The sequence below is a fragment of the Rousettus aegyptiacus genome, unplaced genomic scaffold (assembly GCF_014176215.1).
Source record: "Rousettus aegyptiacus isolate mRouAeg1 unplaced genomic scaffold, mRouAeg1.p scaffold_m13_p_10, whole genome shotgun sequence".
Lineage (NCBI taxonomy): Eukaryota > Metazoa > Chordata > Mammalia > Chiroptera > Pteropodidae > Rousettus > Rousettus aegyptiacus.
Genome location: NW_023416285.1, coordinates 3015201 through 3042019, shown reverse-complemented (window position 1 = coordinate 3042019; position 26819 = coordinate 3015201). Strand labels below are relative to the sequence as shown.

Genomic DNA, 26819 nt, shown 5'->3' with positions numbered 1-26819 from the left:
GCTAAAAAAAAATAAATAATCAGACTAGGTAGCTGGACTGAGTCTCTGCCCTTTACAGGGCCAGATCATGCCCGCTCTGTAAGGGGCAGAGACTCAAAACCGATGCTGCTTCTTATGACAGCAAACCAGAGAGACCACGTGAAAGAGTGAGTAGCCATGGCAACCACCCCCGGGCACCAGTGATGCCTTTTAAGCAAAGTCGGGGCTGCTTTCCAGCAGAACAAGGCAGGAAGGTGCCCGTCACCGGGGCGAGGTCGGTGAGGCCCACCCGGCTTCTGCAGCGTCGTCCGGAAGGCCCGATGCCATGCCCGACACCCGTGTCCCCGGGCACCGCCCCGAGGGCTGTCGCCGGGAGCAACGCACCAGCGAGAGGTCGTCGATGACGTGCTGCTGCTCCAGCACCTGCAGCCGCAGGAACTCGATCTCCTGCTCGTCCCGCGTCAGGCTGAGGTCGTTCAGGGAGGTGTGTCGCTTCAGAGACGCCTGCGCGGACAGCTTTTCTTTCTGCAGCGGGAGAGAGAGAGAGAGCCGTGGGGGTGCTCGTCCAGTGACTGCTAAGGACCCACTGTGCACCTCGGGGCGTGGAGTGTGGGCTCAGGAGACACGGCACGGAAGGACGACGGCCACCTCGTCCCTAAGCGGCAGGAGGGCACGGCGGCACCAGAACCAAGCCCGGGGGAGTGGCGGACGGTGCCGGCTCAGGAGAGGGGCGGGCGGTGCCTCGAAGGCTGGACAGGAAGCCGGGAGAGGAGAAGGGCCGCGTGCAGGACTTACACATGCGTGCCTGGCCCCGCCGGGGGCCGGGGAAAAGGCGCTCGTCTCTGAGCCTCGTTCTCAGCCATGGAACAGGGGGTGACGGACGCTACTCTGGACAACGAGCCCCAGAGTGGTCCATAAACCGTGAACCCCGAGGCACCGCCCTGACCTCAGAGGCCAGCCATTCTTGCTGGAATAAACGAACCTCCCGTGTGCAGAGCAGAAGCCACGACCACGGTCCCGCCCTGGCCCGCACTAGGGGCCGTTCTCCGTGAGGCCCCGCTACGCCGCCGTTCCGGCCTGACGATCGTCCCTCAGCGTCCCTCCCACGCCCATCTTACAGACGGAGACCGAGGCACAGAGAGAACGAGACGAGTCTGCGGGCACGGGGCGGTGGCTCGCAGGGCGAAGGCCGCCGGGCTGCCTGGGGCTCCCCACAGCGCCCTAACGACCAGACGGCGACAGCAGCGGGGTTGGGCGTGGGGCTTCCTGGGGGAGGCGGGGGGAGGCCCGGCGTTGCGGGGGTGGGGGGATGAGGGATCCCAGACAGATGAGGATTCCGGGAGGGCCCCGGGGGGCACCCACCATTTCCACGTTTTCCCTCGTGAGGTTCTTGATTTTCTCCTCCATCCGCTGGATGCTGTGCAGCAAATCCTCATTCTTCTTGTTCATGCGCTTGTTCTTCTCCACGAGGGGCTTCAGCTGGACCTCCGTCTCCCGGGAGCGTTTCAGCTGTGGGTGGAGGGAGATGGAAGGCCGCGCGGCTGTCCCATCACGGGGGCAGGGGAGATCCCACCCGGGCCTCCCTCGGGACTGGAGCTGCCGCCATGAGGACATTTGCTGGGCGCTGCAAACCCCGGAAAGGGTCCACAGACACCTGGCTCGCAAACACAGTAGTCCCTGAGCCTCGCGGGGCCTGGGCAAGGTAAGTCAAGGAGCCCCGTGCGGGGGACCCGCAGACCTGCCTCAGGCACCCCCGGGCGAGCGGCCTATGCTGAGTCCACAGGCCCACACTCCTTCCACCTGGACACAAGAGGTCGTGGGCCACGTGCGCAGAGGTCAGTCAGTCCAGCTACCTAGTCCTGCCTGGTCACCATTCTCCCCGAGGACAGACCGAAGCAAGCGCAACACTCCTCAGGGAGCAGACAGGCCCTGGGCCCCGTGCCGTGCCGGGCCCAGAGCTGGCGGCAGAGGCAAGTGAAGCCATCCGGCCCTGGAAGGCCACGCGAGTCCTCCAAGCCGTCCCCACGACTGGTGGGGCGCCCTTCCAGCCCCCCTCGTCTGGCTAGCATTGGGGGAGCCCCTCCAGTGCCCGGGCCCTGTGCTGGGGACCGGGTCAAAGGAGTGACATCACAGGGCGCCCGCCTAACAGACGGGGGAGGAGGGCGGCGGCAGTAGCAGGGCAGGAGCACAAAGCGGCGAGCGTGGGCGGCCGCCCCCAGCGGGGGCCGCACGTCCCGCAGGAGCCCCGCTCGGCCGCGCAGCTCCGCTCAGTGCAGCCGGCGCAGGATGTGGGCGGCGGGCAGAGGAGGGGCGGCGTGGCGAGGCCTGCCAGGGGTCTGGAGAGCTCTGCCACTTGGTTTCCACCCCCGGCCCCTCAGGGCCCTGAAGCGGGAGCACGCTGCACTCAGGCACCCTTCTAGCACAATCTATCACTCCGACCGTTGTGTGGAGGCCCGTCCCGCAAAGCAGAGACACGAGGAACGGCCGCGGTGAGGGGACGGGGACTGAGGGCCTGAGCGGCTGCCCACTCTGTCCCTTCTGAGCAGAGCGGCCTTGGTGACACATTCGCCTCCTAGCTGTATGACCATGGCCAAGTTCTCCGCCTCAGTTTCCTCACCTACAAAACAGAAATAATGCTAGACCTGCCTCATAGACTTGTGTGGATTAAACGGCCAGTGATAAGGTTCACAGGCTCATTTCAATAGACAAAAATTAAAAATAAATTAACTATCCATCGGCATCACCACCATCACCATGAGAACAGCCACTGCGTGTGTCAGGTATAAGCCATGTGCCCATGACGGCGAGTCGTTCCAGGCCTTCTCTCTCATTCAGCCCTCACCGCGAGTCTAGGAGGGCCCCCCATCCCCACCCCCATGTCACAGGCAAAGAACTTGACCCCAAAGAGGCAGGAGATGTGCTCGAGGTCACGGAGAAAGTGCTAACACTGAGAATCGAGCACAGGGGCTGACTGCAGACCCCGCTTTTAGTCGCCAGGCTGTGAAAGTTCACACACTCCGACGGTCTCTGTTAAACCATAAAACGTACCTGACCCGCACATTCTACCTCTCAGAACCCGCCCCACACAAACAAAGGCTCGAGTGAGTAACAACAGAAATTCATCTTCTACGCAGCACTGTTTACAACAGCAAAGAAACCTGAAACACCCCGAACGTCCACGGGGAGCGGCTGGATAAACCATGGTATGTCCACATAAGGGAGTACGACGCAGCCGTCAAAAAGGCAAACACAGATCTACTTTCCCGCACTGCTGGGAGAGCTGTCACTGGTGACTCGAGTGAGAAAAGCAAGCCGCCGACCACTTTGTAACCACAAACAAAACGAAACTCTCCTGGTGGTGTTGCTGCGGTCACACAACCAATTAAAGCATGGAAGAACCACCTCGGAGGGTTGACGCCAGTTACCGCGTGATTTTAAGACGGACGCATTGCCAAGCTTATCAATTTTCACTTTAAACACTTCGGTGTAGTCTGAAGTGTCTCAAACAGCCTGTAATTTTTTTCTAATCCACTCAGAAAACTATTATGTAGCTCATAAGGAATTTTGTTTTAGCTCATGAATATTTAAATGCAAAACAGATATAATATTAGATGTACATTCTCATTATAGCTATATAAAAATATGTCTTTAAAAATACTGGAAGGAAATGAATTTATTTTGATCTTGTTAAAATTGTGAAGAGGTGACACTTAACACATTTCACTGACTTTCATAATAAAACTTGGAATAAACAAAAATATTATGATGCATTTGTCAAGAAGTTTATGTACTGACTACCACTTCAGAAGAATTAGCTTAGCTGTTTATCTAAAAAATTTAAATATATTCAAGAAATTGTTATGTTTACTAGAGATTATTTTGTAAGCAGAAGTCCATGTTTATTATTTTTGCTTTTAGGCAAAAGAAAGTAGATAAGCAAGAAATAAAAATTATCCATAATCATACCGCCTAAGACGACTTCCAATATCCAGGACGATGACAAGTATTTTTGTTCTATAAACTGCTCTCATCGCTTAATTTACTGTGAACCAATTTCCACGGCGATGAAATGTGACCCACGTTGCCATTCTCAGTGACCGAACACGATAACTGTGGGCACGTTCCGTGATTGCTCTGACCAGCACTTGAGGATTTTTGGTTGCTGTTCTAAACAAGACCCTGATGACCACCCTCTCCGCACTTCCCACCGAACCTCTCCCACCGTTTGCTCGGGGTCAGTTCCTGCGGAAGCGAATGGCAGAAGCCATTAGGCGTCTTCAATGTGCGTGTGTTGGGTTTTTAACCAGAAATAAATTAGAAAGCAAAGCAAGCCAGAAGACCTCTGCATTAACTTTCTGTTTGAGGCGCGTTTGGTGCCCCAGGGCGGCTTCCTTGCACCCCGCCCCCACCCCGAGGGACCGTCTGTCTCTGGGGGCCGATTACCAGTTCATTCCTCTCATCTGCCAGGAGGGTATTCCTGTCTTCCAGCTTCCGTATCACCGAGTTCAGCTCAGCAATTTTTAGTTGAAATCGCCGTACATCTCGCTCGTCCATATGTTGATCCTAAAAAAGTCGAGATACGAATGTACTTTAAAGCACATTCCAAGCACCCCGTGGACCCTTCTTAGACAATTCACAGGCATGCTGCCCGAGCCAGCTCCCCACGAAGGCCGGTCACCAGGCTGGGGCTCCCGGAAGCCGAGGTCGTGGACGACACCTCGTGCCCTGCCGGCGACCTGCAGGACACCTTCGTTTCAAAGGCAATGGGACTTCGAAGCTGCCAGCGGCCTGAACACCGTCTCTGGGGACCCTCGCGTTGGAGCCCCTGCCCACTGACGTCTCTTAGGAAGGCCCCTCGTGGCCGTGCAAGGGCCGCCTCACGGGCAGGCGCCGCGTCCACCTTGCTCACCGCTGAAATGCCGGCATCGCAGTGTCTCATGCAGCGTGCGTGACACACACTCAAACATCCAGCGAGTGAGTGAGCGAGCGAGTCAGTGAGTGAACAGAGCCGCCCCGCCCGCTCGGCGCCTGTCAGGGACCAGGCCGGCGCCCTGTGTGCCCCGTCTGCGGCCAATGCGCTTCTCGTCCTGCGGGACTCACGCCCCGTCCTGACGGGCCCCCTTTCTGTGCTCCTGCTGCGTACCCGCCCTGACGTCTTCATTTCTTGCTTTTTCCACTGAGCTCCAAGACCACTGGCGACAAGAGCAGCCACACTGGGCTGTGACATGGTGAATGTCAGCAAACTTGGAGCGGAAGGGATGAGAGGGAAGAAAGGATGGACAGAAGGAAGGATGGAGGGAGGCAGGCGGGCAGGCTGGCTGGGAGGACGGGGTGTGGTCCGCTCTGAGTCCCCAGGGCAGGCACGAGCCCTCACCTGGACACCCAGGAGCTCCGCCGTGTCGCCGATGCCGGGCGGCAGCTCTCTCTTCGGGCTGCCGTGGTACCGCTCGGCCTCTTTGACCTGAACCAGCTGCTCGTCCAAAGCCTCCTTCTGAAGCAGCAGCTTCTGGGTCTGCCCCGTCTGCACGCCGAGTTCCTTCTCCAAGGCCAGGATCACACGATCCTTCCCTTTGATCTCATCCATCTGAAAAAGAGAAGGAACAGCCGTCCCTCGCAGGGGCTCGTGCCGGGGAGGCTGTCCGCTGCTGGCTGACCCCCGGGGAAAGCCGGGCAGTTCCACAGACCCGGGTCAGCTGACCCCAGCAGACTCAGGACACAGAGAGACGACGGTGCACAGGCTGAGCCCAGCTCCCTCGCCGCTGCCCCGAGCAGAGGAGCAGAGCCGTGGGTTCAAGGACCTGCAGAGTCAACTGCACACTTGCTTTTGAAATTCGTCTGTGCTCAGGTCTCTCCCACCTTAATGACGTAAAACCCTGGCCTCCGGCCCCTGGCCACCCTCCACTGCCCGAGCTAAGCTCCTTGCCCGCTCGCTCCCTGAGCCCCTCCTGCGGGGCCACGGCCCCCACCTTCCACCAAAATAGCTCCTGCTAAGGTCGCCAGTGCCTCCCCAGCCCCCGAGCCCGCTGGACAATTCTCCGTCCTCCCGCCCTCTCGCCAGCACCTGGGCTGCCCCCCCCCCCCGCCTGCTTCGTGAGCCTCTCCCGCCCCCTCCGCGCTCCGCGGCGGCGTCTCAGTTTCCATCCTTTGCGGAGTCGCCTGGGCCTGGCTGGCGTGAAGGCGGGAGTCCCGCGGCCGGGCTTCCCCGGCCTCATCCTGTCCTCACGCTGAGGTGTCCTCGCCCATGACGTTAAGCCCCCGTAGGGAGCCGACGTGTCACAGTCCCCCAGCCCTGACCTCTCCGGGAGCCGCACAATCACAGGACCCACTGGGTGCTTGGGATCCCCAAGCACCCATCGGCCCCAGCCCACCCAGCCCGCTCGCCAGCATTCCCAGGGAAAACCAGGAGGCAAGACGCCTCGGGCCCGGCACAGACTGCCACCGGTTCTGGACACGAAGCCAACAGCTGGGAAACAGCCCCGGTAAGGGCGCTGTACCGGGGTGCCATGTCCCCCCCACCCACCGTCCAGGTCCCACCTGGAAGCTGAGATCGCGGTCTCCTTTGGGAAGTGGGCTGCTGTCATGTGGTTAGTTACGAGGCGGCCACGCTGGAGTAGAGGGGCCCTTATGACTGGGTCCTCACACGAGGAGGGGGCAACGGACACACAAGGCCATGCGAAGGGGCCGGAGCGATGCTGCCACACCCCGCGGGGCGTCAGGGCTGCCGGCAACCACGGAGGCCAGGGAAGCGGAGGACGCCGCCCCTTCCCCCCGGAGGCCTCCAGAGGCGCACAGCCCTGCCGACACTGCGATTTTGGACCTATGGCCCCCAGGACCATGAGGGAACACATTCGTTGTTTCATGCCACTGAGCCTGAGGCCATTTGTTCGCGTAGCCCCGCAAACAAAAGCTCTTACTTCAAACCATGCACCCCGAATTCAGATGCAGAATACTGGTGACGACCGGACGGAAGCGAGCTCAAAGCCCTGCCCCGACCTGCTGGGTGACTGTGGGCAGGCTGGGCCACCTCTCTGAGCCTCAGCCTCTGTCACGTGGGGACGCCGAGAACAGTCTGTCCAACCGTGGGGAGATCTAGATCAACCGTGCAAAGAATCCAGCACAGAGCCTGGCATGTGATAAGCAGGCAATCGATTCAGTTGCCAGCGTTACTCTATTTAGCTCCTGGTTCACAGAAATCTGTTTAAACAGCGGACCGTTAAAAACTGATGGAATATAATTGAGACTATAGAGGGAGGGAATTGGTACCCCCAAAATCCAGACTGGGATTTCCTACTGTTCTGACGAGCTCTCTGGGTCTCCTTTCTTTGGAAGGAGAATGATGGTCCCCTCCCCCCACACTCCCCACCTCTCCGGCAACAATCTCCAGACACACTAGCTAAGGGGGTGCCTGGCCAGCTCATCCTGCAGAACAGGCCCACGGCGCCCCCTGGTGACGACCCAGCCGCAGCTCCCCACTGCGGCCTGAGCCCCTGCTCAGAGCAACCCCCCGTTGCAGGGAAGAATCCTTAAGGATGCAGGAAACACCCCGTTCCTGAATGAACGCCTGAACACCCCACACCCTCCTTCATTGTCTTCATCTGCTATGGCCAACCAGGGACGAGGCCGTGATGGCTGGTGCCCCGTGGGGATGTAGGGCCATGAGGATCATGACTACGTCCCAGAGCCCCTTCTGAGAGGAAGCTGGAAGGCACCTGTGTCCCTCAACTCCGTGGCGCCCCGCAGTGGCCCCTCCCAGACTTTGCACATGACAGAGAAGCCACTTCCAGATTTTAAGGCCCTGTGGACGGCGGGGGTCATCCGTTCCATGGCACCAGACCGAACCCTAACTGGTCAGGGGGCTGAGCCCAGAAACCGGAGTTGAGGGCTCCAGGTTGACGGTGACGGCCTTTGCTCTTGGCTCTCCTGAAGGGGCATGTTAAACGTGGAAGCAGAGGTCTGAGAGGCTTCTGGCATTTCTACGCCAACCCGGCTGACAGGGAATGAAACGCCGCCCGCCCTCCCCTGAGCGCGTTGCCACGGGCAACGGGCCGGCCTGAGCAGGGACGCTTCTCAGCGGGATAGTGGGAGAAACGGTTATTTCTTCTTTCACTCTTTTCTCCTACGCGGCCCATTGCAAGTGGGAGCCACACACTGAGATGGCCTGAATCGGGGACATTTCTGTTCCACGCCGCGACAGAAACACGCCCCAAATCCGTGGCACATTTTAAATTAAGCCAAGTCCCCTAGGCAAATACTTGTTTTCTTCCCCCATTTTATCTACCTTAAATACAAATGTTTCCTGTAACCGAGGAACGCATTTGACAGGTCCGCTGTTCCGGGAACTACGAGCTGCTGCCCCTGGATGCTTCAGCCCCACTAAGGCTCACAGTCCTGGGGCAGGCACGTGATTAGCCTCACTTCGTAGATGAGGCACTGAAGGCTCAGAGGTGGCAAGCAACTCATTTGGGGTCACACTGAGAATCAGTGGGGGATCCGGATTCACACCCAGAACGAACTTTCACGTGGTAACACCTCACCTACACACACGTGTGCGCACACACACATGCACGCACACGCACACACGAAGAGAAAAGGGGCTGGTGAACATTCTGGGAACTGCGCTGGTATGTGCCCAGACTGTACATCAATCAGAAGCTTATGATCGGCACACGCCTCCTGCCACTTCTGGTGATTGTCAAGACGTGAACTGACACTCTGCCACTGACCCAATGACCAGTCCAGGGCCAGACAGCTAGAAAGGGACTCCCAAAAAATACCCGGTCACTCTGCCTCCAGTCTGTAAATCTCCTCCTGCACCTCCCATGGAGGGACCCCAGCCTCTACCTACACACTCCCCACGCCAGGGCACTTGCTACCTCCCTGGGAAGCTCACAGCTATACCCCCTGGAGCCTTTGGAACCCCCCAGTCTTTCAGACACTGAGGGTGGGAAAGGAGTGGACATGCCCTCCAACGAGACGAGAGAGAGACCCGCCCCAGGAGACACTCTCAGAGCCCGTCCCTGCGTCCTGCTCCTTGCCTTCCCAGCGCCCTCACCTGAAGGTCACGTTCCAGGCGTGGTGAGGTTCCAGCTGGCCCAGGACCCGGCACCCAGAGGAGCTTCGTGGTGACAGTGACTGAGTGACAAACCAGACACAGGGACTCTTTGCCCTGTGAAGCCCTGAGTATTTGAAATTTTTGGTGCTCTACTAGAAATGGTGTTTTTTAAAGTTTCATTTTCCAATCGTTCATTGCTAGTACACAGAAACACAATTTATTTTTGTGTATTTACCTTCTACCTAGAGACCTTGTTAAATTCACTAATTCTAACAGTCTGTAGAGTCTCTTGGATTCTCCATATCACAATCATAGCATCTGCAAGTAAAGATAGATTTTCCTTCCTTTTTGTCCAATTTTTAAAACTTTTATTTCTTTGGTCTTCTGTGTTTGAGGTCCTAGCTGGTGCAATATTGGACAGAAGCAGTGATAGTAGACATCTCATCGTGTCCTTAAATTCAGTGGGAAATGTTCAAAATTTCGTCATCTAGGTTGTTAGTAGCAGATTTTTGACAGAACCCTTTTTCAGGTGAGGGAGATTCCGTTCTAGTACTGATTTGCTAAGAGTTTATAACATGAAGTTGGATATTATTAAATGCTTTTCCTTCACCTAGTAAGATGATCTTATGGGTTTTCCACCTCCGTTCAATTACCAGTTGAACTCACTGATTTTAGAGTATTAAACCCATCTTTGTTAGTCCTAGGATAAACCCGACTTGCTCATGACTTACTAGTCTTTCTATATGTTGCTGGGCTTGATTTGTTAATACCTGGTCTTGATATCTCCTGTGTCTACGGCCATAAGAGATCATCTAACGATTTTTCCTTACATCTTTCATTGGTTGTGGAATCTGAATTATGCTGGCTTCATAAAATGAGTTAGAACACATGCCCTATTTCTCAATTTTTTGTAAACATTTGTATAGAATTAGTTGTTTCTTCCTTAAATACTTGGAAAAATTCACCTGTTAAGCCCTCTGGGTCTGGGCTCTTCTTTGTGGAAAAAATTATTAATTACAGACTTAATTGCTTTCACAGCCATAGAACTACTCCAATCTTCTATTTCTTACAGTGTCAATTTCTTACAGTGTCAATTTTGTTGTACCTGTTCAAGGAACGTACCCAAGTTTCAAGTTCACTGGCAGATGCTGTTCATATTGTGCTTTTAGTGGATTTTTAATGTCTGCAGGAGCTGCAATATTCCCCCTTTTACATTCTTTATACTGGGGACTTACAGCATCTTTTCCTCTTCATCGGCACTGTTAGGGGTTTATCAGTTTATCGATTTTCATTACTTTTAAATGTATTGGTTTTCTTTATTGATTTGCTGCAGTGATCCCTGCCCTGTATCATGTCCTTCGTTCTGCTTTTTTTGGAGTCTAATTTGCTCTTCTTTCTTCTTAAGATGGAAGCTGAGATATTTGATTTTCAGCATTTCTTCTTTTCGTCTAAAATACATCCTGCTCTAAGGACTAATTTAATCACAACCCACACGTTTTGAGATGCGCTCTATTTTGGTAAGCGTCACGTGCCCCGTTGGAGAGCACGGTATTCTGTGGCGGCCAGAAGACCGTTTTGCCAGTTGGGTCCAAGTCGGTCGAGTGTGTCACTGAAACGCTGTGTGCCTTCACTCGCTTACTCTCTATCTGTTCTATCATTGCTGAGTCGGTGTGCTATTCTCCAATGACAACTGTGATCTGACTGTTTCTCCTTTTAGTTTTGATAACATTTTTTTATATACATTTTAAAGTTGTGTTAAGGGCGTTCCGACCAAGTGTACTCCTCTTTATTAAGAATCGTCTCTACCTGTCTCTAGAGCTACGACTTGCCTTACACTCTGACATCGACGCCACGGGACCAGCACGCTTAGTGTCTGCACCTCCTTCTACCCCTTCAGTCCGGTCTGTGTCCTCGTAACCAGGACGCGTCGCTTGTCCATATCGCCGCTGTCGCGGTTGTTGAACCTAGTCCGAGGACGCTGGCTTGCTTGGGTCTGTGGCCCCCCGCGCCACACGGGTTTGGGGTCTAACAAACGCCTCGGGGGGTGGCGTGCTGGCGCGTGTGCTGCAGGACCCCTCCCTCCGGCGGGCGTTCTCGCCCCAGTACGGCATGGCCGTGGGGGGGCCTCGTCTGCCTTTCCACCCTGCTCACTGCCTCCCCCGTCACCCCGGAACTCAGCAAACAGTCTACAATGCAAACTGACTGACCCCCAGTTTCCTATCTTTCAGACCAACCCCGAGAGATGCCAAAAAGTCCTGCTTGCCTCTCTAACCCCAGGCAGGGTCTCTGCTCAGGGAAGCCCAGCCCCAGCCCCATCCAGGATCAGCAAATGCCCCGGGGTGGGGGGGAGTGGCGGGCAGCTGTGGCCAGCCTGGGAAAGGCTCTTTCCCCTTCCCTTCGAAGTGCTAGCTCTAGACTGGCAGGTTCCACATCTCTACAATCTTTAAAAGCAGGGTGGTCTGCAAAGCATGCTTCTCCCTAGTTGTTGATCAGGGTGGCTGGCCTGTCCCAACCTACCACGTTTTACCTGGAAGTGTAAATCTGCTCCTGCTTTATGAATTCGATAAACAAACGAGCGCCTAGTACTTTGCTATACTATCACAGGTCTTTCTTAAAAACAACGCTGTCCATTACCTAACCTCATTTCCCCGCTTCTGAGCAGTTCAGCGATCTACCAAGGATCACACACCGAGTGCAAGTAGACTCGCCACCCAAAGCCTCCTTGCCACACCTACAATCGCAGGGACTTTGCTGAAAGCCCTGTGCCCAGAACTGTGCCTGGAGTACACTGGGCCCTGGAAACTCTGAGTTTGCAGCACGTGTGCAGAGAGGAAGGGATGCGCACGCAGGGGAGCAAAGGGCGCATGCCTGCAAGGCGGGGGAAGGAAAGCGCGCGTGCGCGCAAGGAGAGGAGACGGAAACGCGACGCGAGCACGTGCGGGTATGGACTGACGGCATGCGCGCAAGCGGGCGGGGGTGCGAGCAGCACGTACCAGCCTGCGGATGTCGCGCTCGCACTCGCGCTTGATGCGGTGCACCTCGTCCTGGTGCTCCTGGTAGGCGGCGCGCAGGTCGGCCGCCTTGGTCTTGTCGGCCTGCATGCAGTTGCTGAGCGCCTCCTCGGCCTGCTTGCGCGCCGCCTTGAGCTCCAGGATCTCCTGCTGCAGCCGGAGGCGCTCGCTGTCGAAAGTCTTGCGCGCCTCTTCGCGCGCCTCGGCCAGCAGCGCCGTCTTGACCTTGTCGGCCGCGCCATCGCGCAGCACGTTGAGCGTGGCCTGCAGCCGCTGCAGCTCGCCCTCCTTGATCTTGGCGGTGCGCGCCGCCTCCTGCTCGTGCTGCCGGATGAGCATCTCGCGCAGCGCCTGCAGCTCCTTGGTCTTCTCCTCGTGCAACTTGGCCCTGAGCGCGGAGATGTAGGCCGTGTGCCGCCGCTGCTCCTGCTCACGCTCCAGCTTGGCCTCCTGCAGCCGCTCGCGCAGTTTGCCCACCTGCAGCCGAAACGGCGGGTCTGGGTCAGGGCCAGGGCTGGGGACACCTCCCCACATACCCTTGTGCCTACCAGCCCCTGAGACCCTCCCCAGGTCCCCACACCCCAATTCCCCCTTCTGCCACCCCCGCAGTCCTGAGGCTCACCAGCCCCACCCAGAACCTTGCCTGGGACTCTCCCCAGAGGTGGTACAACCTCTAAAGAAGTTGGAGAGGAAAATCAAGCCTTGGACTTACAGGGAAGGGCCATTAATCAGTCATAAAACACACCCAGCAGAAATCATTTCTCACTAAAGCTAAACAAAGTTTAAAGTAGAAATGCATTTGCAGCACCTGTGCACTGGACTCTGGAGCTGGAGAAGACGTGGCAGGGAGGGGGCGTGGCAGAGGGGCGGAGGCGGGGAGGGGGCGTGGCAGGGAGGGGCTCCCTGCCTGTGCTGGGGGCTCCCAGTGCAGCCCCCACATTGACCTCTCACAGCCCCAGTGGGGAGGGGACTCTGTTTTGCTCCAAGGCAGCCCAGCCTCAGACATGTTTTGGTGATCTGCCTGGATGAGGGGTTGCCAAGGGGCAAAGCCAGGCTTCACCCCACACACCGGGCCCAGAGCTGGAGTTCCGCAGTGCCAGGCTCAATGCCATCGAGCACCGTCAGCAAACTACTGAGAACACTTTTCACAAAATGCATCCAGGGAATGTTTTCTTAATACACCCCAAATGCTTTATTTGACATTTTCATTTCAAATATCACACAATACACACATTCCCGAGGAACCCTTTACAATCCGTTTGTTTTCTAAATAATACAGTCCCTCAAGAACCGAAACACGCGGCCCCTCATGGACGAGCTGGGGGATGGCAGCACCTTCCCCAGACCCCACTGTTCGCAGCAAGTCACGTGCCGAAATTCGTGTCAGGGGAGGAGTTTTATGATGTCAGCAGGTGCTGAGGAATCTTATAACAAACAGAAGGAAAAGAAGCAAATAAAGCGAACCGGGCAAAGACCAGCCTGCCATCCATCTCATCGAACAGTCATGACCATGGAGATCAAACGAGGGACGGGTCCGACCCAGGCCCGCCTCACCCCAGGGCTGGAACCAAAGTCTTTTCCTAACGGACTGAGTGCCCAGAAGCCAGAATTTTAGATCTCTAATGCGATTTCTCGGTGAGGGACTAAATGCTTCTAGAATTCTCCTTTCCAGGAGGAGGCAGCGCTGTCCTGACTTTCTGGGTTAACGCTGCAATGATCTGGAGTCAGGAGGAGGCAATTAAGTCACACCCCACATCCACACTGCCGAGGACATCTCCCTCGGCCAGTTACTGAGCCTCGAGATGCTTTGTGTGGCTTGTCAATTGTCACGGGCCATGGCACCAGGTCATTTGGCCAAATCCCAGCCTAGATGCTGCTGTGCAGGTACTCCTTTCCGATACAATCAATGCTTAGGCCAGTAGACGCTGACCAAAGCAGAACGCCCTCCGTTACGTGTGTGGGCCCCGCCCAGCCAGGGAACGGCTGAGAGGAGAGACTGAGGCCCAGTGAGGAAGGCCCCAGCTCCTAGACCACTCTGGACCCAAGGCTGCGGAGTGACTCCAGCCCGAGCTCCCAGCTGCCTGCCCTGCAGCTCCCGCGTTTGTCAGCCTCCGTAATTGTGGGACGGCTTCCTAAAAAGAGGCTCTCACCTGTGTAGATAGGTGTGTATATATTTACACACATAAACGTGTTGGTTCTTTTCTCTCTGAAGAACCCTGACTATACAACCCACCAGAGCTGCCTGTCCATCTCCTGTCCATCTCCAGCAGCTGCCCCAGTAAGGACTGCTGGGAGGACAGCCAAAGTCAGAGGTGACAAAGGGACATGTGGTCACAGGCAGAAAAGGAGGCAGAGGTGTGGGCAGGGTGAGCGAAGGTGTGTGCCGAGGCCAGCGGCCCCTGGAGGGCAGGGCCGGGCCCGACTCCCGCCTGCAGCCGGATGAGCCCCTGGCCCCGCACAAATGCAAACCAGTGTGGGCCACCCAAGAACAGGTTAGTCACCAGCTGGGGAGTGCTGGGTCACTCTCTAAGAACCCCTACCCCGGCTCTGGGCCTCACCAGGTCAGGGACTCCCTGCACTGGCCTCGGAGCCCCCTGCCTAGCGCTCAGGACACTCACAGGGCTGCTGGACACTGGGACGGGGTGGACACTCTCCCCTTTCTCGCCAGCTAGAAAAATCCTTTCCAGCCGGCTCCAAACTGTGGAGCTTGCTCAGATCCCTCACGTCACTGCGTTGTCCCCTGAGTGTGCTATCACACTGCTAGGTCCCAGAGCATCTGTGCGCCCACCCTATCTGAGGACAGGGGCTATTCCTGAGTCCCACCCAGACAGCCCGTCACCCAGCCAAGGCCCAGGGCACCGGCACCGGGGTCCTGTGGAATGAGTGAATGAACCAACGCCTTCTGTCATACTACAGAGTTCAACAGTGTCCCTCTGCTGGATTAACTACACTTTAAATGCGACATCAACAACCGTCGCCAACTTTTAAATGCAAGCGTAAAGTTTGTTTTTCATACCAGCCAATAAGCACATTGCTGAATTCTCTGAGAACAGAAGCTCGCCCAGCAGTGACAATGGAGGAACCGGGCAGCCGGGGCCGCCCACGTGGAGGCAGCCTGGGGACGGGAAAGCACAGGCGGGGGCGCCCGCCGGCCGGGCCTCCAGCGCAGCGGCAGCACTACCAGCTGTGCCGGCTGCTGGGGCGCGAAGCTGCGCCCTCCCCAAATTCCCACGTGGAGGGCCTAACCCCAGGAGCTCGGCACGCGCCGAGATTTGGAAACAGTCGTAAAAGGGGGCATTAAGTTCCACGAGGCCATGCTGGGTGGACCCTGATCACCGTGACCGGCGTCCTCAGGAGAGGAGACAAGGACACAGACGCGCACGGAGAGACGACCACGGGAGGGCACGGGAAGAAGGTGGCCACCCACGCGCCAAGGCGAGAGGCCTCGGGGGAAGCCGACCCTCCCGCCCCCTCGACCTCTGCTTTCCCGCCCCCTCGGCTGCGAGCAAACGGGCTTCTGTCTTGAGAGCCACCCGGCCTGAGGCCCTTCATTATGGCGACCCCAGCAACTACAGCTGGGCAACTCGCCCCTCCCTGACCCTGGGTTCGCCCACCTGCGAACTAGAGGAAACCACGCCTGACCTCGCAGGTCGCTGCAGCGGACAGGAGGCCCTCTGCGGCAGCCGGGGTGGCCTGCGCAGCGGACACATAACAAACAGCAGCTGACCCCGAACTCTGTGTGACGGACAGAACCGAGGTCCTATGTGCGACTGTCTCATTCATTCCTTAAACACCTCGGGGAGGCAGACGCATCAGAGGTCTCTGTTTAACTGAGGCAGGGGACGATTCCATGGCTAGTCCCAAGACCTCGAGGCAAGTTAGGTGGTGGAGGTGGAGCAAAGTCCTGGCAGAAGGACCTTGGCCGCCTGGCTTCCCTGTAACCACAGCGCCGTTGCTACTTCCTGCTCAGCCCCTGCGGGCCCCGCCCCATGGCTGCCGGCCCTGAGGGAGGCCAGCAGGTGCATCTGTCTTGAGCTGGGCTGGTGTGCACGGGCTGGTGCCACCAGCCACCGTGCTGGAAGAGCTGGGCTGCTCTAGCCCTGGAATCCTGAGTGTCCGGGGACAGAAGGGAGCAGATCTGTCCCCAAGCTCCTCATGGCCCCAGGTCAGGTCCTCTGCCTCTGCTTTCCATGGAGCTGGGGTCAGAGCTGAGGCCCAATCCCAGCCTCCTCCCCACCCAGGAGCTGGACCCCACCCAGCCCTCCAGCTGCTGCAGGAGTCCCCGCTCTCACTGAGATGGGACATCGCTGCAACTCCAAGCACGCCTCCAGGTAATCCGGGTTGGGCCGCAGGACACCTTCGGGGCCTTGGGTATGGTCTCTCCTCCCCAACCAGGCCAGAGCCTCCGCTCAGGCTGCGTGCGAGCAAGCACACGCTCCACCCCCTTCTCTTGTCAATGGGTGGCGGCTCCTCCCTGGGCTCACAGAGCCTGCCCCCCACCCCACCCCACCTCCACCCCCACCCCAGCGGGCTCTGCCCTCAAAGCCCCCGGGTCAGAAGCCCAGCACCCAGAAGCACTGTGGCAGCGACCGGGCCCCAGACGCCAAAGGGCTTTATTGTTTCCATTACATCCTTATGGTCCTTAAGAAAACCTCAAGCTGGGTGGTTACTAAGATGCCGTGGTACAGACGAAAACATGAAGGTTTGGAGACTTTATGTCACTTATCCAAGACCGTGAGGCCAGCCAGGGGCCAAGGCGAGGCTGGAGCCACGTCTGGGCGACTAGAAAGCCTGGCTCCTCTCGCTGCGACAGGCTGCGCTTCAGTCAGGCGCCCGCAGAACGCCTGGCACCCAGCGGGGCGTGCCGACCCCCTAGAGCTGGAGCCCACCCTACGAGAGCAGAGCGGCCGTCGCAGAGCCAAGCCCTCCCTGTGCGCTCCCTCCCCACCCCCGCCACGGCCCATCCGGTCAGGTGAGGGAAGCTCCGCAGGCGGGAGTGAGCGAGCTGGTCCAAGGTCAGAGTCAGATGTGGCAGGTGGGACTCGCACCCAGCTGGGGTCTGCACCACGCTGGTGTTGGAACCACTTTAACGAGTGGCAAGCTGAGGCCAGAGGGGACCCCCCCTCCTCGCCCCCCACTGTGCAGCCCGCACGGGGGCCCGGCCCAGCGCTGGCTCGCGGGGGCCGCCCCCTCCCACCTTGCTCTTCTCCTGCTGGAACTCGATCTGGATGCCGGTCAGCTTGGCCCTCAGCTCCTCGTTGGCCACCTGCACGGCGTCCACCTCCATGTCGGGCCTCTCGCCCTTGCTCCGGCCTTTCTTAGACATGCTTCCTCTCCACGGAGGTGCCGAGGATCGGCGTTCACGCCCGCCGGCTGGCACGCACCGCTGCCAGCTCCGCCGGGCTAACCAGTCGCTCAGGGCTCAGCTCGGCCCCTGCGTGAACCACCATCACTTGGGGTCCTGGGGGAAAGAAGGCCAGGTTAGCGGAGAGACACACAGAGGAACGGACAGCGTGTGGGGCCGGTGTGCCCCGGCCCGGGGCGCTCGCAGGCAACGGCAGCAGCAGCAGCGTGTGCTGGGGCCCCCCCGGGCTGGGCTGGGGCCCCCCGCTGGGCCGGGCACTTGCTCACCGTGCGGCTGGCCTGCCATTCACACCCTGGCCGAGTGCCTGTCCAACTGGGACTGCCTCAGAAACACCTGGAAGCTTGCGAAGGCAAAGAGTCCTGGCCCGCCCCTACCCCCCTCCATCCCTCCTGCCCCGCCCTTGAGAATCTGATTTGCATGTCCCACAAGCTCCCAGGTGATACTCCCAGGGGACCACACCCGTCCTGCCCTTGTCAACCAGAGACTGAAACCAGGGTCCTTATGGCTAGAGCGACTTTAAACCCTAGCTCTAGAGACCATCTCTCCCTATACAGCCCCCTCAGGCACCCGGCCTTCCCCCCGGGGCAGCACGGGACAGCGGCCTGGCCCTCACCGATGGTCGCGCAGCCCGGACCTCTGGTGGGCTACGGGAGACATCCTGACCCACGCATGTGTCAGCTCCTGAGTCCCGAGGTGAAAGGAGCCCCCGGTACTCTCCCATGGACCAGACAGAGGGACACCGGACGACCTCAGAGCTGTCCTCGAGAGTTGAAGGAACGATTCGCTCCCCTCCCCTCCCCTCCCCTCCGACCAAGCAGCTCCCAACGGACCCCGGGACCCCGAGCCCCTGACCCACGCGTCTGGTTTGTGCCCTGCAGCATGCAGGTCTGCAGCGCGCTGGCCAGCGGGGAGTCCGGGCTCCTGAGCTCCAGCTTCCCGCTCCGCCAGGTGGCGCTGTCCACCTCCCCTGCCGCGGTCAGAGTTCAGCATCGGGCTGAGCTCAGTCTGACGACACACGGAAGAGGAGCCATGCAGACGGGAAGCCCGCAAAGAGGGAGGTAGGGACGTGGCCACAGCCAAAGCGGCCAAGGAAACCGACCACCTCGGGGGCTGGCAGCGGCGGGAAGGGCCCTCCCAGAGCCGCAGAGGAGCCGGGCCCCGCCAGCACCTCGACTTTGACCTCTGGCCTCCAGGACCGTGGGGAGTAAGTCTGTTGTTCCTACCCCCCAGCGTGTGGGGGTTCTCTGCCACAGCCACAGGAAACGCGGGGAAGGTGCTCACGGGGCACACTCGGCGCTGGGCGTGACGACTGTGACAACTTCGATAACCAGCTCTGGGCGCCGGGCCTGGCCTCGGTATCCGCGGTGAGCAGCAGCACCCCCATCTGAACGGGGCGGCTGCACCTCCTTTACAGCCGCGCTTCCACAACCCAGGCGGCGAGGCAGGGAGGGACCGTCCCCTCCCATCTACAGATCCAAACACGGCCGTGAGTCCCTGGGCATCGCTGGTTATTAGGTGGGTTTCCAGCTCGGCCCCCGGCGCCCACCCTCTCAGCCTGATGTTTTTATAACAGGACTCACAAATCGCTGGTACAAAAGTAAAATCAGCTCCACGACAATTAAAATCCCAATTCCTTCCGATGAGCAGAAATTCCGCCCCGTGGCTAAAGGGCCTTCTTTGCAACACTTCCCGCTCATGTCACCAAAGATTACGCGGAGACCCCAAAGGCCCCTTAACAAAGTTATGGAGGTACATGCATAGTGACAAATCCTCTCTGCGAGCAGGAAACAGTTTATCCTAGAGAATGTCGCCCCCGCCCCATTTTATTAACACACTGTATTTAAGTGCCCCTTAAATCTCTCTCTCTCCTCGAGTACGTGCATGACTTTGGTTTAAGTATCAAACTCCACATAGATTGTGCTGCCTACGAAGCCCAGCCTCAATAATAGGCTTCTCGGGATTTATCCTAACAACTCCCACGAGGAAAAAGTCAGATGCCTGCAGGTGCAGAGTGCAGCGTTATCGGAATTGTGGCTAACAATAAAAAACTGGAAACAGCCTGAGGAGCCCAGAGTCGGGGGAGGCTGAGTAAACGACGGTGCATCCGCCCAGCGGGGTGCAGCTCGGGAAGGCCCTGGAAGCACGTGGGGCCGGGAGCAGCATGCGAGCCCGCCGGCCTTTGGCAGAGCCCAGGAGAGAGGGAAACGGTGCCCTTCACCAGCCCACCCTGGTGGTTTCTAAGTTTCATTTACGTCCCGTGGCCGCCGTACTGCTGTCTGTGCCATCAATAAATAATGACAGAGATGGTGCTGGATTCTCTTTACAGCATGAGCTGAAATGCCCACGTGAGGCTCTGCCCCCCGGCCAGCATCGGCCCCTTCCATTCCTCCTTCGTGGCCCACGTCCCTGTACAGTGGGCTGTAAGAGTCCCCACTGCGGTCGCTGGAGGAGTAATTGGCGTAACGTTAGCGAGGGTCTTGGCACAGTTTCTGGCACAGAGCAATGCTCGAAACACGTCACCGTCCCCCTCCCAGCTGGCATGCTCGGCCCAACTTGCTAATAACAGGCAGAGCTTGACCCAGGGTTTTTGCAATAATTCCATCGAAAGGTGGCTACGTGAGGGGACGGGGGAACACCGGGCTACGTCCCAGAGTTCGGCCCCAGAACCTAACTGTTTGGGGACCAAGGCTCTCTTCTCTTCAACTCCCCGCATCTTCCAAAGAACCGTGCCGGGCGTTGAGGGAGCGGATGCGGGAAACAGCCTAACGGCCCCCAGGGGGGCTTCAGAACACCATAAAACTGCGCTCACGGACACGCGACGGCCATCTGGAGGCAGAGGCAGCCGTGGCGAACTCACGGCATGCCCCGTGGGCCCGAGAGGGACCACGCAGGAAGCACCAGGTGACACACGGCACACATCCCCTCTCCAGGGGCCACCCAGGCCCGGCCAATGCTCAGGGACAAGACTGAGACGTCCTAAGACGTCCTTGATCAGATTGAGCAGAAATTGATTTTTCTGTGAAATCTCCCCATTTTCTGTGTTACACACTCATTCAAAAAAAAACATTTCTAAATATTGTGCAGCCCAAGCAAAACACGTCTGTGCACCAGATTTGGCCTGTGGCCACCACCCGGCGAACTCCAGCGAGTGGAAACGAGCCACTTGCGTGACAGTTGACGCAGGTGTGGCACAGGCTTGCGTCTCAGTGGAGGCATTTAGAATATCCAAGAAGAACATTTACCAACAGAGCGGATGTCCCCGAAGGGGTAGGGTGCCGGGGGTGGTTTTTTCATGTTGTTTGGGTCTGATTTTTATCTAGACATACTTTCTAAAGCATCTACAAAGACTCTGTGCTGCATCTTTAGCATAAAAATTTTTTTTTCATTGTTTTTAAAAAACTCGCAAGAATCAAGGAGTGGCAGAGCTCTCGTGAGGCCAGATCGCACAGTGCGATGTAAACGGGGTCTGCACAGAGCAGCTGCCAACCCCGACCTCAGGGACCGCGCGGGCACCCTGGTAAACCCCATCTCACGGACGGAACACTGAGGCCCAAAGGCAGCACCCGGCCCGGTTAGGAAGGCGCCAGACGGACGTGGAGCCGGACGCCAGGTCACTCGCTCTGACCTGGGCAAGGAATCTGCGTTCCCTGGGCCTCCGTGTCCCCACCTGTGAAACGGGTGTCTTTCAGGGCCGCGCGGCTTCCAGCCAGTAGCTGCTCGGTCAGTGGAGACCCGGCAAGCGCTGGTCTTTCCGAAGGTGCAAGGCGCGCTGCCTCCCAGGGCCGGGCAGAGAGGCGCGTGTGGCAGACCCGGCTCGGGGGGACAAGGAGGGGAGGGGAGCGATGGGAACCTTTACCGCCGCCAGGGCTAAATCCGGAGCCTGGGAATCCGTCCCCACACAGGGGGCCCCAGCTGGCGGTGGAAGTGCTTCTTCCGGTAGAGAGAAAGGAGGATGGACGCACTGGCTGCCGGACAGAACCCAGCCAGGGGCGCACGCGCGGGCCCACGCGCCACACCGCCCATGCGCCTTGCTGCCCGGCCCCCACGGGCAGATTCCCGCCGTGTCCTTCCTGGGGCCCTCGCCCCGGCCACCTGCAGCCTGGCCATCTGCCTCCGCTTCCTCTGAGACCCAGCGTCAGCTCTTGAATGCTCGCTGCCCTCCACTCGGCCCCCACCAGCTCCCGCGTCCCACCAGGGCGGGCTCTGCCTCCGCGTGTCCCTCTGCCAGAGAGCCAGTGCCAAGTGTTTCAACTTGGGTCCTTTGATGGCGATACTTCTGATCAAATATAAAACGTCACGCTCGCTGTGGGCCGTCTTCAGGATCCCTCGACAATTCGAACAACCCCGCACGCTGACCTGCCTGTCTGAGGGCAGCCTGTCTTCCTGGGACGAGCCGCAGCCCTGGCCGCCCACCGCCCCCGCCTTCCTGGCTGGACACTGAGCAGGCAAACCCGGCCGAAGCCAAAGCGGAGCCCCAGCCAGCCTCCCCTGCACCTGGCCCTGCACCAGGCCTCGCACCCGCCCCGCGTCGCCAGCACTCGCCTCGTCTCTGGGCCGCGGCCTCGTCCTTCGACAGCGAGCACCGGGCCAGACGGTGTCTGCAGGCCTCCCTCACCCAGCGGCTGCTGTGGCTTCTGCATACAGCTCGCACGACCCGGGCTGAGGTCCAGCTTACGTGGCCAGCGCACAGCTCCAAGATTCGGAAATCACGACACAGGACACTTCGGGGATCCCCTAGAGTGCCCTCACGCCCCTCTGCAATTCACCTGTTTGTTTAATATTTTTCTTTAAAAGAACTGATGTTTTTAAAAAAGTGCATACTATGCAGCTTATTCTACGCAATATGCACAAAATCACAGGCTTAACGAGCTAGTTATATTTCCTCTAATACAGACTAAAATGAAAACAATTTAAGTGTTTGCCCACATGCCACCTACCATCTTCCCATGTGCCAAGAGAGCCACTCATCCCGACAGAGACATCCCGAACGAGACAGAAGCCGAGGCCCCTTCTGGCTCGGAAAGTCTGGATTCCATGTCTTACTTGTCGCAGAGTCCAGCCTGGCAGCTGTATACAGCAGGTGCTTACTAAATACTAGCTGCTGAGCCGGAGCGAGGAGTCCAGGCCCATTTTCCCACCTGTGACCACCGAGTCCCGCCCCCCGCCCCCCGCCCCGGAGTGGGGCGCCGGCTTCCGTTCCGCAGGGCTGACGGACACTGCATCCGGGGGCCCCGCCCCCGAGGGAGCAGAGACCGGGGGAGAAGGCGCCGAGGGGAACAGGCACCGCGGAGGAGAGCCGCCCGACAGCAGCGCGAGGCCACATTTGGGACGGCCGCTCCGGAGTCCGTCTCTCGCCTGCATTTCAGCCCACGAAGTTACTTTAATCACCCGGTCACTTTCTCATCAAACCTTTGCAAGAGAAGCCCCTGAGATGGGGCGTGTGCACCCCCGGGAGGGGTTTACCACGGAGCGGGGAAAGGGGGGCGGTCCACGGCCCGGCTCGCGCGCACTAAAGGCCTGAAGGGAAGCCTTCTGTGCCCTGAGCAGTCAGGCAAGGACCCCGTCAGCTGTCTACAGTTGTTCGACAAAACAGAAATAGGAAGGAATAGGACATGAATGGGGGCTGGGGGGGCAGGGTTTTCAGCCTAGAAAGAGGCTCTACTGAAAATGTGGCCGTGCGGGATCTCGGGGCGACCCGGCCAAGTCCTACTACCTGTAGGAAATGGCGCGACCCTGCGGCATGCACAGGAGCCCCTCACGGCCCACAGGCGCCGCCCCTTCAGTCTCCCCCTATCCGGCACCGCCCCACGCTCCGCTGACAGCACCCAGACTCGCTGCTCCCCCTCTGCGCGAGCCGATGCCTCCGCCAGGACGGCCCCCAATCCTGCCCCTCCTGGAAAACTATTCGGCCCTCCAAGGCCAAGGCGCGATGGCCGAGCTCGTCCCTCGGCTCCCACACACCCCTGCTCAGAGACTCTCTCCCTCCCCTGGCGCAGGGCACAGGGCGCGGAGCTCACCGCGGGGCGGGAGCCGGCCGGGCGAGCCCATCCTAAAGGCCCGCCTCCTGGTCGGTGCGTAGCGGAAGGTCATTCTCGTCCTCCGACAGCGGGGCGTCCGGGAGGAGATGTGAGCAGAGAAGCCGGGCTGCACCAGTGTGCCAGACAGACACTTCTGGTGCCAACGGAAGCCGGGCCGAAGCGGGACCTGTGATGACGAAGCCGTCCGCTCACGGCGCGCTCCCTCCCAGTCGCCTCTGGGCCCGGGCGCCAGGCGGGGACACAGCACCCCTCGTCCACAGGTCTCGCGGCGTCAGCGCCCAGCGGCACCACGGCCGAGCGCACGAGGCCTTCCCGGTCACCGGCTCTGCTCTCGGCACTTACGCTGAGTCCTTGCCGGCGCCCTGAACAGCAGGCATGACATTGTCCCATTTTAGGAAATTATGGCGAGGTTCAGGCACTTGCTTGGAAGTGCCCCGCCAGCAGCAGGTGGGAGAGGGACGGAGAGGGACGGGGAGGCCGGGTCCGGGGGCCGGTTACGGCGGACTCGTCCCTCACCCTTAAAAAGCCAGCCCAGGTACCGCCGCCCACCTGACCCCAAGGACACCCCGCGGGAGCTCCACAGGGTTCAGCCACAGGGACGTTCACAGACGTGTTGTTTACAATATGGAAAACTAATATTTGCTAAATAGCCCACGACGGAACGTCCCCCGGAGCACGTATTCAGTGAGGCGCGAAGCGTCGTTCTCGCGTTTCTGTCTGAAGTCCTCCTGCCCCGGGGGCTCCCGGGGTGCCTGGGAAATGCAGATTCCCGGGCCCCGCCCGGGAATGAAAGGCCTGGCAATCAGCATTTCTGCACGTAGATTTTTTTTTCCAGTGCAGCCAGGTGTGAGGGCCGCTGTTGGGGGTGGAGATTCGCAGCCGTGGAGAGTTGGCGGCGCGGGCAGCTTTGTTCACTGCTTGGTCCGCAGCCTCTGGAACAGCACCTGGTCCTAGGATGTGCTCAAGAAGCATCTGGTCACTGAATGAGTCCGTAAGTCAACAGACGATTCCGACCAGGCCGTGTGCTTTCGGGGAGCAGGGGCTGTGAACATACCTTCACCTCTCCGCGCCCAGCACAAAGCAGCCCTTGGATGCAGTCCCCCAACAAGCGAGCAGGCAACACTGCTGTCCTACTGTGTGACGCTACGGTGCACACTTCCTCGCTTCTTAAGATTTCCGAAATCACCACGTGTCTTACAACCTAACCCTGTCATCATTTAACTGGCGACATTATTCTTTCCCTTTCTTGACTGGTACAAAACTAATGATGCCCATCTCAATGATGGCATCACAGGTTTAATAAAATAACGGTCACTAACAGAGCCCATACATCTGACTTAAAAAGTTAAAGTCAGATGCCGACGCAGCCAACAGATCGTTGTGCATTCCCTTTCTTATGATTTGCAAAACCCAATCCAATGCCATCTGCTGCAAGCTTTTGGCCTCGGCCTCGAGTGGCCCTAGCCAGCCACCGCTTTGCTGCTGACATGCAAATCCAAGGTCTGATGCAAATGACACACATCCACCTGTCTCCACGTGGGAGGCTCTGACGGCAGCAGCTGGAGGGTTTCCCCACATCTCCCCAGAGGCCGCCGAACGGGCCAGAGGTCGGCTCTGGGCCAGGCCTGGGTCACGGCCCAGCTCCACTGCCCCCGGAGGTTCAGCCTGGCGCCTGGTCTAGGACAGCCGCTCGCTGGCTCGGGCCCTTCCCCACACAGGCCAGCTCACTCTGCTCCCTGTCTCCATCCCTGACTGGGAAAGCGAGGACGGTAAGAATGGGCCGGCTGACAGGGCTGGGGCCGGGACTGCAGACCGGTGAGGCCCGGCGCACAGCGCGGGCTCCAGGCACCCCGGCTTTTCCCCTCGCGTGTTCCCGCCCCGACCAGTGATCACAGTGTCAAACCCGAAGCGCTGAAAGCCAAGACCCTCCCAGCACAGCGCAGGGATGGCCGCGGGGCGGTGCTGGCTGCCCGCCCGCCTGCGTCCAGGCAGGACTCTCAGTGGTGCCAGATGAACGCCGGTCCACGAAGGCTCCACGGTGCTGGGCACAGGCACCAGGGGTTGTGGCTTGCAAGGTCCCTGCTGAATGAATTCCTCTGGCTGCCCCGCCACAGGGCCAGCAGGGGGATGGCAAGCGACTGTCTGTCGGTTAAATACGGGTTTGGGTTTGGAGCCACCAGTGGGAGATGATTAGGCAGAGGGAAAGACATTCCGGAAGGGGCTGTGGTAGGGGGGCCATCGCCCATGGGGTCTTTGGGCTCCTCTGGACAGTAGCTGACATCCTCAAACCCAGACAGGAAATCCATCTTTTTAGTTTAGAAGAGGAAATATGGTTTGAAGCTTCAAGCTAGAAGTTTGTGTCTCTCTCCTCAGGGACAAAAACTGGGCTGCTCAACAGATCAAAGAGACGGAAGATAAAATCCGCCTGGGGAGAGATACCGGCTGATCCACACTCTGGTACTGGGAACAAACGAAACTGGATATTCGCCTAGATCCTTACAGCAAAACGACTTCCAGGTGGATTGCAAATTGAAATGAAAACAAAACAAAACAAAAACATAAAACAAAGAACTCTCCCAAAAACCAACATCAAGGGAGGCCAAGAGCCCTAGCACCCACGGACGGCGCCCATGGTAAATCTCTGCAGAGGAAAAGCATCACGGAGCAAACACGCTGAACCACAAGGTGGGAAGAAGTATCTGTAACACACCACAGATCAGAATTGCTTTAAGCAACACGCCAACGGGAAAATCAGTATAAATAATGAAGAAGCGATCCCCCCAAAAAAGAAAAAGCACATGATGAGTTCCCAGACGACAGGATGTTCAGCCTCGCCGGTAACCAAGGGAACGAGAGCCGGAGCGAGAATTCTCACTTATCGCGTTGGCAGAGATTTTCAATATTCATTGTTGGCAAGCTCCGGGAAATCGCGATCCCCATTCACTCCTGGTGAGCGCGAATTGGCACAACCTTTCTGGAGTGTCATTTGGCAATTTGTGAAATGTTTAAATATGGATCGCTGTTGCTCAATAGCTTCATTTCTAGAATCTACCCCGAGGGAATCATCAGACGAAGGGATAACCCATAAAGAAGGGACCGTTAGGCACTGGGTGCCTAAGTCACGGGACAGCCGACGCGTGCAGGCTGTGGGGAGAGGTGCCGCACCTGCTGCGTGTGAAAAGTGGGTCGCGGTGTGATCCCACGGCTCAGGGCGGAACCCCCACAACGAGACACTCGCTGCCATCACGGCCCTGAGGAACAGGATGAACCAAGAAAGCTACTTCCATTTGCAGGCAGGGGAAGGAGGCTGTGAACAAAGAGAATTCTTAGAGAGAAGGTGGAGGGCTCCTACCAGGGCCGGCGGGGGCGGGGGC

At 58.5% G+C, this 26819-nt stretch overlaps 1 protein-coding gene across 10 annotated transcripts in view; it reads right to left on the bottom strand.

Annotated features, from left to right (window-relative positions):
• JAKMIP1 (janus kinase and microtubule interacting protein 1) overlaps window positions 1–26819 on the bottom strand; it is an 84322-nt gene that overhangs the window by 35858 nt on the left and 21645 nt on the right. For 8 of the 10 annotated variants that reach the window (XM_016161239.2, XM_036227480.1, XM_036227478.1 and 5 more), the window contains exons 2-7: window positions 17240–17503; window positions 12025–12519; window positions 5354–5563; window positions 4423–4542; window positions 1342–1488; window positions 364–504 (exon numbers count right to left, since the gene is read on the bottom strand). In XM_016161239.2, the coding sequence (XP_016016725.2) occupies window positions 364–504; window positions 1342–1488; window positions 4423–4542; window positions 5354–5563; window positions 12025–12519; window positions 17240–17368 (1242 nt within the window). In that variant the 5' untranslated portion in view covers window positions 17369–17503. The remainder of the gene's footprint in view (window positions 1–363; window positions 505–1341; window positions 1489–4422; window positions 4543–5353; window positions 5564–12024; window positions 12520–17239; window positions 17504–26819) is intronic. The other 2 variants (XM_036227482.1, XM_016161241.2) reach the window with 1 other exon arrangement.